Raw genomic sequence first — 16444 nt, forward strand, 5'->3', positions numbered from 1 at the left:
AAAAGTTATTTTTTGGAAATCTCATATCCACTGTTCTACTATTGAGATGACTCCATTTATAGTTCTTTTCCTTTGTTTTCTTTTTTTATCCGTTTGATCTAATAAACTTTTGTCATTTTTTTATATATAAAAAATCATATAATTTATACAATAAGATTTTGTATTAATGATAACTTTAGCGGATAATACTCCCATTCACATAACAATTATCTGGTGTATCCGCTAGACCTGTAAATGGGTCGGATTTGTATCGGATATACCTCAATCCAAATCTGAATCCATTTATAATCGGATTATAGAATTCGGGTCGTATTTGGATTATCGGATTGCACCTATTAATCCATATCCGTTACGCATTGGATCCAGATCGGATGAGATTATTATCGTATTTATTTTATGATGTACAAAAAATCAAAGTTTCATTTGTAGTCTCATTCTTTTATTGTATTCATCTACTTCTTATATCAATTTTTGATATTTTATCATAAAAATAAATTGTAAGTGTATTCTTAGTGCATATAAAACTAAAATGACTCATTTACACACATATAATATTAATATAAAGCATAGAAAAACTAAATTATACTTCATACTAAGTCAGATCGTATTATTATCAAATCATATCAATTATAATCCATATTCGGATCTATTCATAATCGGATTATCGGATTGAGAAGTCCAATCCATCTCCTATTAATTACACTGAATTCGAATCGAATTCGGATCCATTGACATGTCTAGTACCTACTTACACCACATTAATACTACATCATTCCACTTAGGATATGTAACATATATTTTTATTGAAATTTTAAATAAAATAAAAATTATATATGGACTTGAAAACTCAAGTTGTGCTTTATAAATGTATAAATTAAAGGACTTAAGACATTAAAATTTAGGGAGATTCATTATTATACATAATATAGGGCCCGAAATTATAAAAAACCTATATGAAATGAGCTTTAGAAACACACCAAAAGTCCATTTACAATACAACAAAGAAGCTTCGAACTTCTTATAAATTACAAAGTTACCATCGATTTTTTAAAATAAGCCCAACCCGAAAAACTCATAAAAAAATTCAATACACTCAATAGCGCATCAAAGCGCTAAAAATAAGTATATAACTAAATATCTCTAATATTTAATGCTTATCACCTAATCCCTCTCTAATTTGTCTCATGCGTTGTCACAAGTAAATATGATTGGAAGTTTTCGGCGAGTTTTTAGTATTTCGTAATGAGACCCACACAGAACAGAAGCAGATTATTTGTCAAACAAACAAATTTTGGACACATTCATTGTATCCAAATCAATTTCATACTTGATTTAGATGGCTACACTTTTATTTTATTTGTTTGTAAATCCAATGTACTTATCAATTATTCTTTTTTGAGAAAAATAATTAAATTAATTTACTGTGACAAGCACAAGCTCTATTCGTTGGAAAGACAAGAGTCACAAGACCCACCGATAAGACTCGACCTGCAGATGCTTTGACCGTCAAATTGACCATTTGACCAGTCCCCTCTCCAAACCTAAAAAGGGAAAGGCTTTTTTTTTTATGTGCGGTCTCGGGGACTAAATAGTAATTTCATCATCGGATTTCCCACCAACATTACCTTAATTGGATATTCAGCATGTACACGCTGGCCTCTTTTGTTCCACATTTCCCAAAATACCCTTTTGGGCAAAAAGGTAATAACAGGAAGAACCTGGAAAAAAAGAGAGAGGGAAGATATTTTGAGGGTACCAATGAAACGGACTACTCGAATTCCATCCTATCCATCTCCAGGGACCAATCCAACGGCCCAAATAAACAAGAAAAAATAACGAATATCCCCAGCCGTCGGTTTGGTTATGCAAAGGAAGCCGTCGCTTTGGCTCTCGCGGGGCCCACTAAAAGCTAACGTGGCAATCAAGCCCTCTCTCTCGATTTGGATGTATAAGTAGCTGTCAATCCCTCAGCCCCAAAGACCATTTTGTGCTAGAGTGAGAGAGCCGTGTGGGTTTGTTAGGGTTAGGGTTTCAAGGGTTTGAGAGAGAAATTTCAGAGAGTCCAAGATGGGTGAGAGACTGAGTGGTACCGTCAAGTGGTTCAATGACCAGAAGGGGTTCGGCTTCATCACCCCCAACGATGGCGGCGACGATCTGTTCGTCCACCAGTCCTCGATCCGAACGGAGGGGTTTAGGACCCTCGGCGATGGCGAGTCCGTGGAGTTCCAGATCGAATCTGACAGCGATGGCCGCACCAAGGCGGTTGATGTGACAGGACCCGCCGAGGGTCCCGTTCAGGGAAGCCGTGGTGGCGGCGGTGGTGGTGGTGGTAGAGGCCGAGGTGGCGGCGGTGGGGGGTATGGGTTTAACGGTGGAGGTGGAAGAGGCGGAGGGGGTAGAGGTGGGAGAGGAGGCGGTGGCTATGGAGGTGGTGGATACGGCGGTGGCGCTGGTGGATATGGCGGCGGCGGTGGATATGGCGGAGGAGGCGGTGGTGGCGCCTGTTTCAAGTGCGGTGAGTCTGGGCATATGGCTAGGGACTGCGACCAGGGCGGATCTGGCGGCGGTTATGGCGGTGGAGGTGGCTATTCAGGTGGTGGTCGCGGAGGCGGTGGTGGTTCTTCCGGTGGCTGCTACGGATGCGGTGAGTCTGGCCATTTCGCAAGGGAGTGCCCTAACAGGTCTTAGATCTGTCATTTCATCCTTAGTGTCTCTGCTGCTGCCGTTTCTGGGTTTTTTCGTTTAATTAAGTCGGGTTTTTTTCTAAGAAATGTTGACTCATTTTCAGTATGAGGATTGTCGGTTTTGTGGGTCATCTGGTTCTTTCATTCCATGGAAACATGAATTGATGGCTTTTGATGTAGTAATTTTTTTTCTTTCTTATTTTTAAGATTTTAGTAGTGAGGATTTGGTATTTTGGCAGAATATGTGGCTTTATGTTTAGTGGTTGGACTATGATTCATACACATTAATATACTCTGCTCCTCTGTTTATTGTGTTCTGTTTTTGGTATGGTTTCCCTGGCGGTACAGGCGGCCCTCATCACAGCATTAGGGTTAGGGTTTATGAATTTGAATTGCTGCTATTTTATTTGGGAAATTGAAATAGACCCATTGATGCAAAAAGCACAACAATAATGCAATTCTCATTCAATTTTACAACCCTACTGTTTTTGGTTTGTGGCCCTCTTCTTGTTTCATATGTGCTTTGTCTGGTCGTTCATGCCCTTTTCTTCACACTTTTTCTTGTAGTCGGTACATTTACTTTTGCTTTTTTTTTTTTTGGGATAACCTAAGTAGGTAGGTGGAGGGGAGATTCTACTATAAGTATTTTATTTTATGTTTGGTTACACATATTGACCGTTGGATTGCATGTAAATATGTAACCAAATTCTTGGAGAAGGAGAATGATTCTTTGTGAGTTGTTTTTCTTGACCCAACTAAATTGCAAAGAAAAAGGTTAATCTTGGAATTTGAGGTTTTGAATGAGTGATTTGTAAATCCTACACAGGTTCAATCCATTGTTAGTCATGTGAGTGATTTCTCATGGAATTTACCCTGCCACTTTTTGGTTTGTTAGTTTCTTTTGGGGTAAATGCCAAAAGAGTGAGCTTCTCGTTTTGATATAATAAATCTGTCTAATTAAAGACATCATAATGGAGATGGAAAATAGTGGGCTTTTGGTTTTGCAAGCATTTGTAATTAACTCAACTTTTATGGTACAAAATTTCCATGAGGGGTAGGCGGTGTGATGGTGTTGGTTTATAGTTAGGAAGCTTTTTGGTTGAGTTTATGATTTGGATAGATACGATTGGATTTGTCGTCCGTAAAAAAGAAGACACGATTGGCTTTGTCAATTCTCATGTGGACCAGGTTGAACTGATCCAGTTATCTGGACTCTCTATTCATCGATGGGCTTGGTTGGAAGTGAGGCCCTAGTAATCATGGCTGGTTTTCCTTTGTGTTTTGACCCATTGTTGTTCCCCTTTTGTAGATTATACAGACCCATTATAAGATAAGTGGGGGGTTTTTTTTTTTTCTCCGATTTGGTATCGAGGATAAACGTCCTCTCCTACTCCGTCCGTGCTCTCGAGCAACTTCGAAGTTGGTGTACAACGGAAAAAAGAAGGCAAATTCCGGTCAGACGAACCGGCTTCACAACTCGTGCACCGGTTAAACCAAAGGTGGCAGAACTGAGAGAGTCAAATTGATGGCTTGGGAGGCTTCTTCTATCAAATGAATTGTTTGGCAGCTCTTGAACGTGAATTTTCATTTTATTGGGGCTTTACTGTAAATCTCATTGATAATTATTTCCCTGCTGGACTTGGCTTTGTGGACTGTTTTGAATGGGGATGGCCTTTTCGAAGCTCAATGGTTTGGGTTCATACTCCCCTGTGCATTATGCGTATGCCAATTTCGACCAATTTCGAAAAAACCCCTTCTTCACAGTTGTCCAACAAGAATTGATACATATTCATCATCTGTAATGGGGAAAAAATAGACTTTAGTGGTCCTAAAAGAACAACATGAATTCATGTATGAAAAAGAAAATTTACCTAAATGTAACAATGTTGCTAGTATAAAACGAATAAAAATTGTAAGGGGCTTGTAATTAAAGTGGTTAACTCTTGCATCCGAGGGCCTAGGACAAATTTGTTAGATGAGTGGTGGCAAGTCACAAAAGGAAAAACAACTTTTGGGCCAAATTTTGTTCTCTTCCCCTTAAATCTTAAATTATTCAATCTCTCTTTGGAAAATAAGTAAAATATCTGATGTTCTTCAAAACAAGAGAGCATGTATGGAGTTGTATTATTAAAGTGGCTTGGCTAGAAGAACTGGCGAACCTACATAGGCGCTGCACCTCCCCTCATCGAAGAAAGAGTTTTAAGTGCCTTAAAGTTGCCCCTTCGCTTAGTTTGGCTGTGTACTCCATCTGTTCAACAAAAGGCCTAATAAACTTCATTTCCTTATCTGTGCAACGCAGCGTACCAATATGTTTATTTTCTTTTTTTAAAAATAGTTGTTACTAGTTTATTATTATTATTATTATTATTATTATTATTATTATTATAGATGGAGAGAACTCCAAGTCTTTTATAAAAACTGATTTATTGATCAAGTTTTGTGCCAAGAAAGAAAATATTGTATTGATCAAACTTCCAAATAAGTTCGAATGTAATTCATAGTTAATCGACAAAAAAAAAAGGATGAAACATACTACGGATTTTTTTCTTCTTCATCAACCTTCGCGCCAATTTCATTTTTGGCATATGAATGACATTGTTATTGTTTAAATTATAAGGCTATTTGGTTGCAGTGGCGGAGCTAGAAATTTTTTCAAGGAAGGTCAACCTTAAATAGCGGGAGTGAGAATTTTGTCTAATTGATTGGCTCATTCGATTAAAGAAATCGCGAGAAATCTTATGAATTATGAGGTTTGTTTATGTGATGTTGTGTAAGAAAAAAGATACTACTAGAGCCAAGAGGGATTTTGTAGCGTACTTGGTTAATTGTTATAGTCTAGAGATTTAAATAGTAAACAAGGAAAATAAGAAAATGAGAAAGTGAGTAAACTCAAAAGATGATAAGGGTCCACCATGTAATATAGAAAGCAATTGAGTTAAATGCAACAAATACAAAAATAAATTATCAAAGGATAAGAAGGGTCAAATTTTTATTTAAAACTTTTAGCCTTTCAAAATTGCACTTCCGCCGAAAAATTCCTCTATCCGTCAATGGCTACAAGTAGCTCTTGTGTCATTTGAGGTCTCAAATTTAACCAAATATCGACTAGCGTTGCTCGAGATGCTAACCATATATAAAAAACGAATGGAATTTGAACACATGCATATTATTTCTTGGTGAAAGCAGAACCAAAAGCAAAGCAAGAACAGTCATGACATTAGAAAGAAAAAAAGAGAGCGTATTTCAACAAAATTCCACCTCTGAAATCACAGGCTTGTCTTCCAAATTGAAATCATTGTCTTGTTCTCTAGCTATCGATTAAAGCAAGAACATTATTATATAATATAGCCATGTAAGAGACAAAAATAAAATGGGGCTTTAACTGAAAAGGCACAAGGCTTTTGTTATTTTCTTGGGGTCGCATGCTAAATCTAAAGTGAACTGTGAACAACTTTGTGGCTTTTACTCCGACACTTCTGTGATGCGAGATGGTAGATTATTAGATTCCCACCCACATCACCAGAATTTTATCTCCACACCCAACCAAAACAGACTTTTATCATACACCCCTTACGTCAGGCACACTTGTTTTCCCTTGTTCTTTAATTTTTTTTTAGGTTATTTTTCTTGGGGAGCTCTCATAATCATGGAACTCGAGCTGGGGTTTCAGAGAAGGTGTAGAGAAAGAGAGATGCTTTCAGTTTCAGCAAATATTCTGTGCCTGCTGGATAGCCTGCATGCAATGCCTTTTACTTGATGAATTTTCGTTTTCAAGGACTGAGTAAAGTGGGAAGCACTCGATACATTATATATCATTGGAAACCAGAAAATTTTAAAATCTAAAAGTGATGTATATCATATGGGTACTGTCAAAAGAATCCAGTTTGTTAATTTCGTAAAGCTCAAGATGGGCAATCTAACATATGTAAGTGCTCAAAATGTTGAGCCCAACATTTTTTTTCTAGTGTACAACCTCTCTATATGTTTGGAGGGAGACAAACACATAGGTGCACCTTGTTTATTTTGTGTTCGCTTACGTTATAGCACATAATAGCGGAGGTAGAAATTTGTCACGACAAGGGCGTGATAATAAGCTTGTGAAATTGAACTTTGAATCAAATTGCATATTTTTCTCAAAGCAATTGAAGTACATGTACATCCTGAGATAGTTTGAATTATTTGCCTTAATTTATTATGGAGTTTTTATTTCTTTATTATAGACTGATCTTCTGTTGAAATGTCAAATCCATTGCTTGCCTAAATATGCAGTAGGGCAGGACAGTGTATTTCGCTTTTATAGTTGCCATCCAGCATTTTGTGACATTAAAAATTGAATTCTTGAAACTTCAAAAAAAATAAACTCATCCAAACCTTATGGGATTCAAAATTTTCAAGAGAAATGGAGATACAAAACCCTAGGGCAAGCATTTGGCATGGTATAACAAAGATTACAAGTCTGATTTTCAAATATTTCATTCATTTTCTGCCCCTTTTTTTTTTTTTTTTTTGGACTCATGGCAGTGACCCTAAAAGCTAAAACCGACGCAGAAAATTTAACAGAGAAAAATAGGGTTGTGTACTTCGAAGGGGGTGAAAATGCTCATTTGGGCACCACATACATTTTTTTATATATATTGTGCCCGTGGCACTAGGCGTGGAATAATAGAAAGTGAGAGTGGACAAATCAAGGCCGGTGAGGGTGAGGGTGGTGGATCGGAGCAGGAGCTGAAGTTGTGTTGAAGACCATGGGTGGTGGTGGTGGAGGGCACTGGTAGCACTTGGTGAAGAGCCCAAATGTGTCAATCTGGTGCACAAAGTTTGTGATGCTCGCCCACCCACCGAATCCAAAACCTACCACAAACACCCACACCACCACAAACACATTGATTGTATACGAACCAATCCACCCTCCCAGAAATCTTGGTGGCCTCTCCACTGCATTCTGCAATCACAAACCGTTCATCACAACCCATCAGTCAAATTGTAATCAAATTAACAACAAACTCATAGCTAAAATTGGTTATCGTGAGAGAAACATTGTATATAGAGGCGATTAAAAACGGATATTTCTATGCTTTAACACAAGGGGGACCACACATACAGTGTTTCGAGCATCTGGGTGTGTCCGGCACATATAATGCATCAACTATCAATAAAAGGCAAAACCCACAGTTGGAGATTTTAAGAGGGCTCCCCAGATAAAGGAGTATCAGTATGTATCACTGTATCAGTACCAACATGTTCGATATTCTGACCTATTGGTGCAGCAAGAATCTCGTGCTTTTTCTGCACTGTTTGATATTTAATGCTTTTTCTTTTTTCATTTCTGATGGATTGAAGTGGGAGCAAACAGAAAAATGTTCAAGTCCCAGTCATCAAAATGGATCATTACAGGTTAAAAAAATGAGGAGAGAGATAGCCGGGTCTGGTCTGCTAGACTGTGACCACACGCTACCACTCTGTTTTTTTTTTATATGTTCATAATATTTATTTAATTTTATATGTTTAATGATGATCAAATTGATTAAAGAATGCAATTTCTGTTTTGTTTGGTCAAATTTATTACTCAAACACTAAGGCTGACCAAAAGGTAGGTGATTCAGAATTTCCCATCTGGCATTGCAGATTTAAAGACATATGCTGTTGCTGTGCAGCTAAATTGGCAGTTTTGTGAATTCAAGCATGTTTAGGGTTAGAGTGGGTACCTCTCTTGCAGCAGCGGATTTGTACGTAAAGATGTGGGCCAGAGCTGGGATGATGTAGACTGTGAAGCTGACAAGGAGTGATCCTACGGTGGAGTTGATGGGGCCAAAGAATGGGAAGATGATGGCCAAGAACCAGATGGGGATGACCACAGGCAATCTTGCTGCTGCTCTCTTGCACAAGCTCTTGCACTCATGCATGCCAATGGCCTTCTCCCACACAAAGTACAGTGGTGTGCATGCAAACCCAAATGTTATAAACTGCAAATAGAAAAACACATACATTTTAGATCGAGAAATATTTTCTTGTCACACAGTCTGAGACTTTGAGTCTCCATTGATGATTAGGTTAATTCGTATAGTCTTAAGAGTTGTGTATGTGTGCATGCCTGGTGGATGAGCATCAAAATGACAGCCATGTCTCTGAAGGGAGATTTTGGGAGGAGAGAGAAGGCGTTGGAGTGGTTAAGAAGCATGTCGCCAAATGCCCAATACACTGCCGATGCAGAGGGAAGCGTCAGTGTCAGCACATACAGGGTGGCATATAAATATATGGCCTTGAACTTCTGAGGTTTCCACATCGCATGCATGATCTCCCTGCAAATTCCATTGCCCACGCCAAATTAAATAAACTCATTATCTTCAACAATAATTAATATATAACATGGGTTATTATTACTGATATTTTTTCATGATTTAAAAACAAAAACAAAAAACAAAAGCAACTTGGAGGAAAGAGTACTGGCTTTCTACATGAAAAAGGAAATGGGTATGTTCCCAAGAAATAAGGCCATTTTGCCTCCCACGCCTAATAAGGGTATCATGGGAATTTTCCTAAAACTTAAAATTAAATAAATAAATAAAAGAGTTGTAATTTTCTTTAATTTTTGTTGATAAAGATTTGGTCATTTTCGATCGCCTGGTTTAGATCATGTCCCCAAGAGGAGAAGGTTTAGTCACTTTCAAAATGACGTTAAAGTCCTTGTTCTGTGCTTATTTTTGTCCCATTTAGACAAGGACATGGGTTTCTTCTCTGCATTTTAAAATTGTGTTATTTTACTGCATCGATTCAAGTTTGTCGCCATCTAGAACGTTAATGTTGAACACTAGATTTGATATTCAATGTCTAAAATAATTATATCAAATGCTGTATTATAAAAAAAAAATAGCAGAAAAAAAGAATCCAATATTATAAATCTGAGCTGAGGGTTTCATATCTTACACAGTAACAGCATGTCCCCCAAAAGTGTAGAGAATGTTTGTGGCCCCAGTGAAGTATAGCACCAACTTGGTTGGACCAGAGTGCTTCACTCCCTCAACCTATGATCAAAATCAACACATAAATTATCAGCACACGATATGAGAAATCAAAGTTTTTAGGTTTCGAGGGGAGCGTACAAGGTCGAAACTTAAAGGAATTGACGGAAGAGCACCACCAGAAGTGGAGTCATTTAAGTATAATTTAGTTGGATACTAATTATTTTTAATTAAGAAAAAGAAAAAGGAAAAAAGCCAAATATATATACCTGGCCATGGAGGAAAGAGGCAATGGTGAGGTACCAAGCAGTGTAAGTTGTCATAACAAGGCCCAAAAAGGACCAGACTCTGTAGTTGTGAAATGAAGGGATGAAGACTGTGGTTGCACAACATGCTCCAAAGATGTAAGTCCAAGTTCTCTTGTCCAGATTGTCATTTATATAATATATATTGCTGCAACAAAACATTAGAAATTAGAAAGATACCCAACAAACAATACATTCTTTTTGTTTATTGGAAAAATTGTAGTTAAAAAATGAAGATAGAGTTGATGCTAGGGGTCAGAAGATGCATAGGTACCTTGCACAAGCTATGAGTTGAATGACAGATCCAAACAGAAGAAATGTGCAGTTAAATGCCAAGCCCACGTTCCTCCAGTGTTTTCCAAGCAGCCCATCAAGAACTTCAAACCACTGATTTCCATTTTTTATGAAAAACCCATGTCAGATTTCTGGCTAAACAAAGATAATTGAGAGAGAGAGAGAGAGAGAGAGAGAGAGAGAGAGAGAGAGAGAGAATTTGGTTAAAATTAACCACCTGGATGACATGGTTTCTGAAATCAACTTTTTCTCTTTCTTTTCTGGTTCTGTATTCAACATAGAGGGAGCTTATAAGGTAAGCTGTCCAGCTGCCCAGCAAGCCATAGAAGAGCTGGAAGAGAATGCCGGATAACATCCCCAGCTGTGAGAATGAGTATGGCAAAGTAAGCAGAACTTGAGCCACCTGAAAGTTTTTGCAAAAACCCAACACAAATTAATTAACAGAAAACATATTTATGAACAAAAGATCACATCACTGACAGAAGCAGCAAAGTAATTAACCTGATTAGAAGCACAGCTGAACCAAGCATCATAAGCAGAGCCACCATCCCAAAAGAACTTGGAGAGCTTGCTCTTGACGCTCTTGGGCTTCCCTTCAGTCTCCATCTCCACATAACTTCCTACAATCACTGTGTCCACCACCTTATCTGCAGAAGCAGCCATGACTTCAATTTCTTCCTTTCACTCCAAACAATGCTTTTGAAGTTCTATGAAGAAACCTGAACAGAACACTATAGATAGCTAGTATTTGACTGAATGCAGGGGTGAGTGAGGTGGGTTTGATTTGAGGATGGGGGTATATGAAGTGAAGAGAGGGGTATATATACACAAGACATGAGGTGGGTTCTGGTTCTCGAAGCCTGAGAAAGCCTCTCTCTCTCTCTCTCTCTCTCTGTTCTTGAAAGGTCATTTTGAGAGGGGTTTTGGGAAGCGAGTTAATTCCTTTTTGGGCTTTGTGGCTTTGACGAAATCTGCTGGTTCTCGGGCCCTTTTTGGTAATTAGATTTTTTTGTTGTTTAGCTCATAATATTTAATTAGTGTAAATAAGATTTTATTTATTAAACTAATTATTTTGTGGAGCGTGAGTGGCTTGTCCGCACGAGTGGGTCTACACGCTTCCCGAGCTGGCCAGATGATTATTACACTTGTTTACTTACTTAATCACCTTACTGATTACACTTGTTTACTTACCCTTAGGTATTTGAAAGGTGTATTTTAACCGGCTATTTGTTTAGTTGTATTTTTCTTTCTAATGTTATGAAAGAAAATGTCTCAAGTCCGAATCACACGTCTCTCGTTGATTGTGAGTGACAACACTAATTCGACAGAAAGACAAGTCTCAAATGCCTTTTTGTAAAGAAATGTTGATTGCAAGTGTCTTGCAAATGAACTTCACATTACAATCCTAATTAGACATGAGGTGTTTATTGGATACTCTTTCAGTCCACAATGAGTTGGCATTGTTATTGCGCTGTTAAGTAAACTTCTTTCCATTCTCTAGATGAATATTGCAAATAACACTTTCTATGATGATTTTATTTGCACTTACAAACAAGTCTTTTGAGAGTGTGAATAGTGTTTCTCTTAATAAATACGAGAATTTTCCCCATACAAAACCTATTCCCTTTACAAAGTAATAGTTGCAGCCAAGTCAAGAATTAGATACCCTATATCAACATGAAACTATGCATATACCATTCTCTTATGCGTCTAATATGCATGATATCTTAGAATTCATTGATGACATTAAAATTAGAGGATAGAGTTTGGTAAAGGGTAAGATGGTAAGAACCCAAAAGCCAAGGAATGTTATTAACATTTCATAATGTTGTAGAAGAACAAGGTACTTAGGGAGGGGGGCAATGGGGGCAAGGGGGGATAAAAAAAAGACATAAGCAAGGGAAAGAGTGACGGGGAAAAAATTATAACATAGTAGACCACATGATTGCAGCCAAACGGGCGTGGTCGCTTTACAAGAAGAAGAAAGCTGCTTTTTTCACATGGCCTCCATCTATGGCTTGCTTGCTTGCTGCTATCTCAATGCTTTGTGGACTCGAGAACCTCTCCACCGCTCCAAAGGCCCAAACCCCAATTCCCAAATTTCTCAATTGAAATAAAACTCACTCAAACTTTCTTACTTTTTTAAACCTAAATTTACCCCACAATCACAATATGAACAATATAAAAACCTATCTCTTTTTACATTCCTATATATCAATCTAAATTACCTAAAAAGAAACCAACCCGCGATTTATAATATTTCGTCTAATCCTCTTGACCTTAATCCGGAACTTTGGATGTACTTGCAAGAAGAACTACCAACTAGGTCTTCTCTACTAGCTAAATCCTTTTTTAATTAGTTATTCTCTTTAATCTATTCATTTAAAACAACAAAAACTTGGCATTGCAACCCGTGAGGTATCAAAATAGGGTTGCAGCAAAAGATTTTATCAAATGAAACGTATAAGATTCTGATACCTCAGTGTGCTTCTTTGACCGTTCTTTGATTTCCCCATTAACACAAACATGTGAATTGAATTTGAAATAAACAGCCTTCCTAAACCAAACCAGAATAACTCTTCAACCCAAAAAAGAAAAAAAAAAAATACAAAAAGGAACAAGAATAAGGTTGAGTCCGACGTTTTAACTGAGTGAACACATAATTTCCTCCTCCTTTTCTCTTCTTTCGATGCTGCGAAGATTTTTATGCCCAGCTCCTTTAGAATTCGAACATAGTGATCACCTGGAGAGATTGATTATCTTCCACCTAATGATGATGAACCATAATGAGTTTGTCTTTATTTAAATAATTAGGGCAAACCATTTATGCAGAAGCAGTTCAGGTGATGATATTATTAACATATTACCACGTTATTCAGGTCTAAAAAGAGTTGTGTTTGGGTGCAGGGTAACATATTCATGGGTTTTGTTGGGCCACCCTCACCCAATTCCTTGTTTGGTTATGCTTTCTAGTCTCTAGGACCAGAAACATTCCCTGTGGCTTGTGTCTCTTTGACTGAAAATCTGGTGCAGCCCTGACCACCCTATCATTTTGCATATATGGTTGCTCTTGTAACATCTTATCGTTTGGAGCCTTTGATGGTGTATTCATCGTATGAATGAGAGAGATCAGATTGACTGAGTTTGAATTTCCTGTCAGATCACCTAGGAGGACCACTACTAGTTGATAGAACGTTTGAAAGTAACATAAGAGCAAAATGATGTTCTAACATGGAGAAAAACTATTAGAAAATTTTAGGTGTAATAGTTGTATGTAATTATGTGTCTATTTCTCATCGCGTTACTAGTCATATGATAAGAGAGATGTATATAATCGATTGCTTTAAACAGTTTCAATCTAACAATTAGAAGATCCAATGGTCGATCTATATGAGGGTTCGTAGAACCCGCAAACATAAACGGCTGGCAATTGCTCACGTGGATGTCATTAATTAGGCAATTTCTTATATCCATAAGGTGTTAATTAATTGGCTCTTAATCACACCAACATTGCAAACGAAGACAGGGGAGTTCTATATTCATAACCTAGTACAATGGCCAAAGTTAAAACCTAGACAAGGGCACAAAGCATGTTTGATGGCTTGAAATTTTGTCTCATCAAATTCTGAAATCTAGAAAGGGATGGCACATGTGTGACAAATCTAGACAAAGCATGTTAACTGCCATGAATATTTTGTTTCCGAACCAAATTTGAAGGCCTATAAGGTGGGGGGACCAAAACACAACGGCCATATGATTGAGATTAAACCAAAATCTTTGACAATGTTGAGGAACACCAAAATTAGCAACCAACTAATAATCCTCAGCGTGATAAAGGTTCTTAGCACGCGAGCTGGTCCATTGGATATAAGTCAGCCTATGATGAACAATAATTTCTTGACCCTCTTTGATCCATACAAGTATGCAAGAAGTTGACGTATCAAATGACTCATCATATAGCTCATCAATCCTCTTTCAACATTTTCATCATATTTATTAGATTAATTTTAGTTAACTCAAATCACGAGTTTAGATATGATGTAAGTATACGTATTCAAATACTGTATAACGCTCTATTGTCAGAATTCTACCAACCACGTGTTTATATTATCTGTGAATGTGTGAAGTACGATGAAAATTAACCTAATTTCAAAACATTCTTTTTCTTCTTCCTAGATTTGGGGCTTATCCTAAACTCTCATATATAAGGGCTTATCCTTGGCAATGATTAAAGCTCTATAATTGGTCAAACTGTTGATCTTCTTTTATTCTTGTTAACAGTTTCTAAGGGTGTCTTTTGATGCTGATCGGAGAAGCACCAATTTGGCTTTTTGGAAGCCCTACATTGACCTGAAATTCAACTAACAGCAAGTGGGTCCTTTCGTTTTGTGCTAAGAATTTATTCAACTTCGGTCAACCCCATTAACAAAAAACTGTCTGCCTGCCTTATATTATTGGTGCAAAATAATTGAATTGAAGAAATATACCAGCAAACACAATAATGCTAGATTGCCTTTATGGCCCTCCTTTCTGAGAACAATCTTTTAAGACCAAAAGAATCCTATCTTTAAAGAAAATGTGTACAACTTTAGTGTCCATTGGGCTTTGGGTAACACATTAAAGCTGCACTTTGACACTGCACAACTCACAAAAGGGAATAAAAGTATAATGGTGGTGTATGTTCGGAATTGGATCTAAATATTTGAAATGCAATCAACTCATTATATTATTTTGCCCATAAGCAAGTAATGAACTTCTAAGCACACTACCAAGGTGTCATGGGAATTCGAAAATCAGACTATATACTGATATATAAATCAATACCCTTTTAGACTAAGTTAGACCCCGCCGGTGGACTGAGATTGTTTTTACTTTGCTTTATTACTGAACAAATTAATGATTCAAATAAAACTACCCAAAATTACACTTACACTACAAAATGATATATTAAAGCCCAAAGTAAAAGGAATTTTCTACACAATCATACATTTGGTATGATTCTGCTTGTGGTTTGACATGGATACAAAAGGTTTATTAAAGGGGCATTATGAACATTGGATAAAATTAGCTTGCAGCCTTCAATTTTGAACTCTCCCAAAACATAATTATGAGATCAATAAGAAAAAATTTAAAGGGAAAGACAGGATTAAGGAGGCATAATTAGCATCATAATTGAAATTACACAAGTTTTAGCATTTTGTAAGTTAATTTTTTTCTTAATTTCCTATAATATCTTGCCATGAAATTAAATAACTTAAAACCCATAAACAAAAAAAATATAGTCGGGCCCAAGGCCCAAGTTTACATAGGCCATTCTTTTGAAGCCCAAAAAAATTCACCCATAATGGGCCAGCCCAGAAAAATGAAATTCCATGGACGGCTGAGATCATCTACTTATTAATAGTCCAAGATATGACGTGGCAACAAATTATTCCAGCCCAATTTATAACGGTACTCGCGCGGAATATTTCGCTCATTGTACTGCGCAGTTACACCAACCCCGCGCACGTTTGCGAATGGAGCTTCGCAATTTTCGAGTCGCCGGAGCTCCGATCTCCGATCAAATCCGCCGTCAGACTTAAAAGCAATCATCTTTAGCTGAAATCTTAGTTTGCGAGGTGAGTAGTGTTCGTCCCTTCTCTGTAAATTCATTGTTGGGGCTACGTTTGGTTGCTGAGAAGATGTGGCAAAGTGATTGAAAGAAAATGAGCATTTCGAGTGTCAAAAGTTTCCAACTTTGAAGGTTAGCAATGATGTATTTACCAATTTGGACCAAATTGAAGAACTTGTGTTTTGAATGATTTCAGTTTGATCTTAAATCTCCAGTCTTTATTGGAAATTTGTGTTTCTCCACATCATGCCTTTTGAACAAAATCATATAATCAAATCCAGAGTTAGGAACAAAATCTCATTGAAGCTTTCAAATTTTAGCACTAGTCCATACAAATCCAAAAGATGGGTTTAGTCAAACCAGTTTCCAAACAGCCTTCATCTTCATGGGCTCCCCAAAAGCTCAACCATTCAATAATATCATTGAATCAAATTGACCTGAAACCACTTCCTGAAAGTGACTCTCAATTTATTACTTGGGCAGTGATGAATGTGGTGGATAATGATTTATCTCCAGATATTTGTGGTATTATTTATTAGGGGTGGGCACTCAAACCGGCGAACCGGAAATCCAAACCAAACCGCACCGAAC

The 16444-nt window shown here is 37.4% G+C and overlaps 2 protein-coding genes across 2 annotated transcripts; one reads left to right on the plus strand and one right to left on the minus strand.

The window, feature by feature from the left end:
* Nucleotides 1966-3001, plus strand: LOC109950727 (glycine-rich protein 2). The gene has a single exon (XM_020570702.1). The coding sequence runs from the start codon at nucleotides 2068-2070 to the stop codon at nucleotides 2686-2688; it is 621 nt and encodes a 206-aa protein (XP_020426291.1). The 5' UTR covers nucleotides 1966-2067; the 3' UTR covers nucleotides 2689-3001.
* Nucleotides 7034-11101, minus strand: LOC18768192 (auxin transporter-like protein 2). The gene is made up of 8 exons (XM_007200924.2): nucleotides 10744-11101; nucleotides 10460-10645; nucleotides 10223-10335; nucleotides 9913-10096; nucleotides 9609-9706; nucleotides 8776-8983; nucleotides 8390-8647; nucleotides 7034-7626 (listed from the first exon to the last, which is right to left on the minus strand). Exons 1-8 carry the CDS (start codon nucleotides 10903-10905, stop codon nucleotides 7369-7371), a joined length of 1467 nt encoding a protein of 488 aa, XP_007200986.1. The 5' UTR covers nucleotides 10906-11101; the 3' UTR covers nucleotides 7034-7368.

The sequence above is a fragment of the Prunus persica genome, chromosome G8 (assembly GCF_000346465.2).
Source record: "Prunus persica cultivar Lovell chromosome G8, Prunus_persica_NCBIv2, whole genome shotgun sequence".
Taxonomy (NCBI): Eukaryota; Viridiplantae; Streptophyta; class Magnoliopsida; order Rosales; family Rosaceae; genus Prunus; species Prunus persica.

Bases quoted from the DNA above. Each gene is read 5' to 3' on its own strand.
- LOC109950727 (XM_020570702.1), top strand. From the start codon at position 2,068: ATGGGTGAGAGACTGAGTGGTACCGTCAAGTGGTTCAATGACCAGAAG.
- LOC18768192 (XM_007200924.2), bottom strand. From the start codon at position 10,905: ATGGCTGCTTCTGCAGATAAGGTGGTGGACACAGTGATTGTAGGAAGT. The intron at 9,707-9,912 runs GTATATATATTT...TTTTGATCATAG, and splicing joins CCTCTTTCCTCCATGGCCAG to GTTGAGGGAGTGAAGCACTC. The intron at 7,627-8,389 runs GTACCCACTCTA...TTGTGATTGCAG, and splicing joins AATCCGCTGCTGCAAGAGAG to AATGCAGTGGAGAGGCCACC.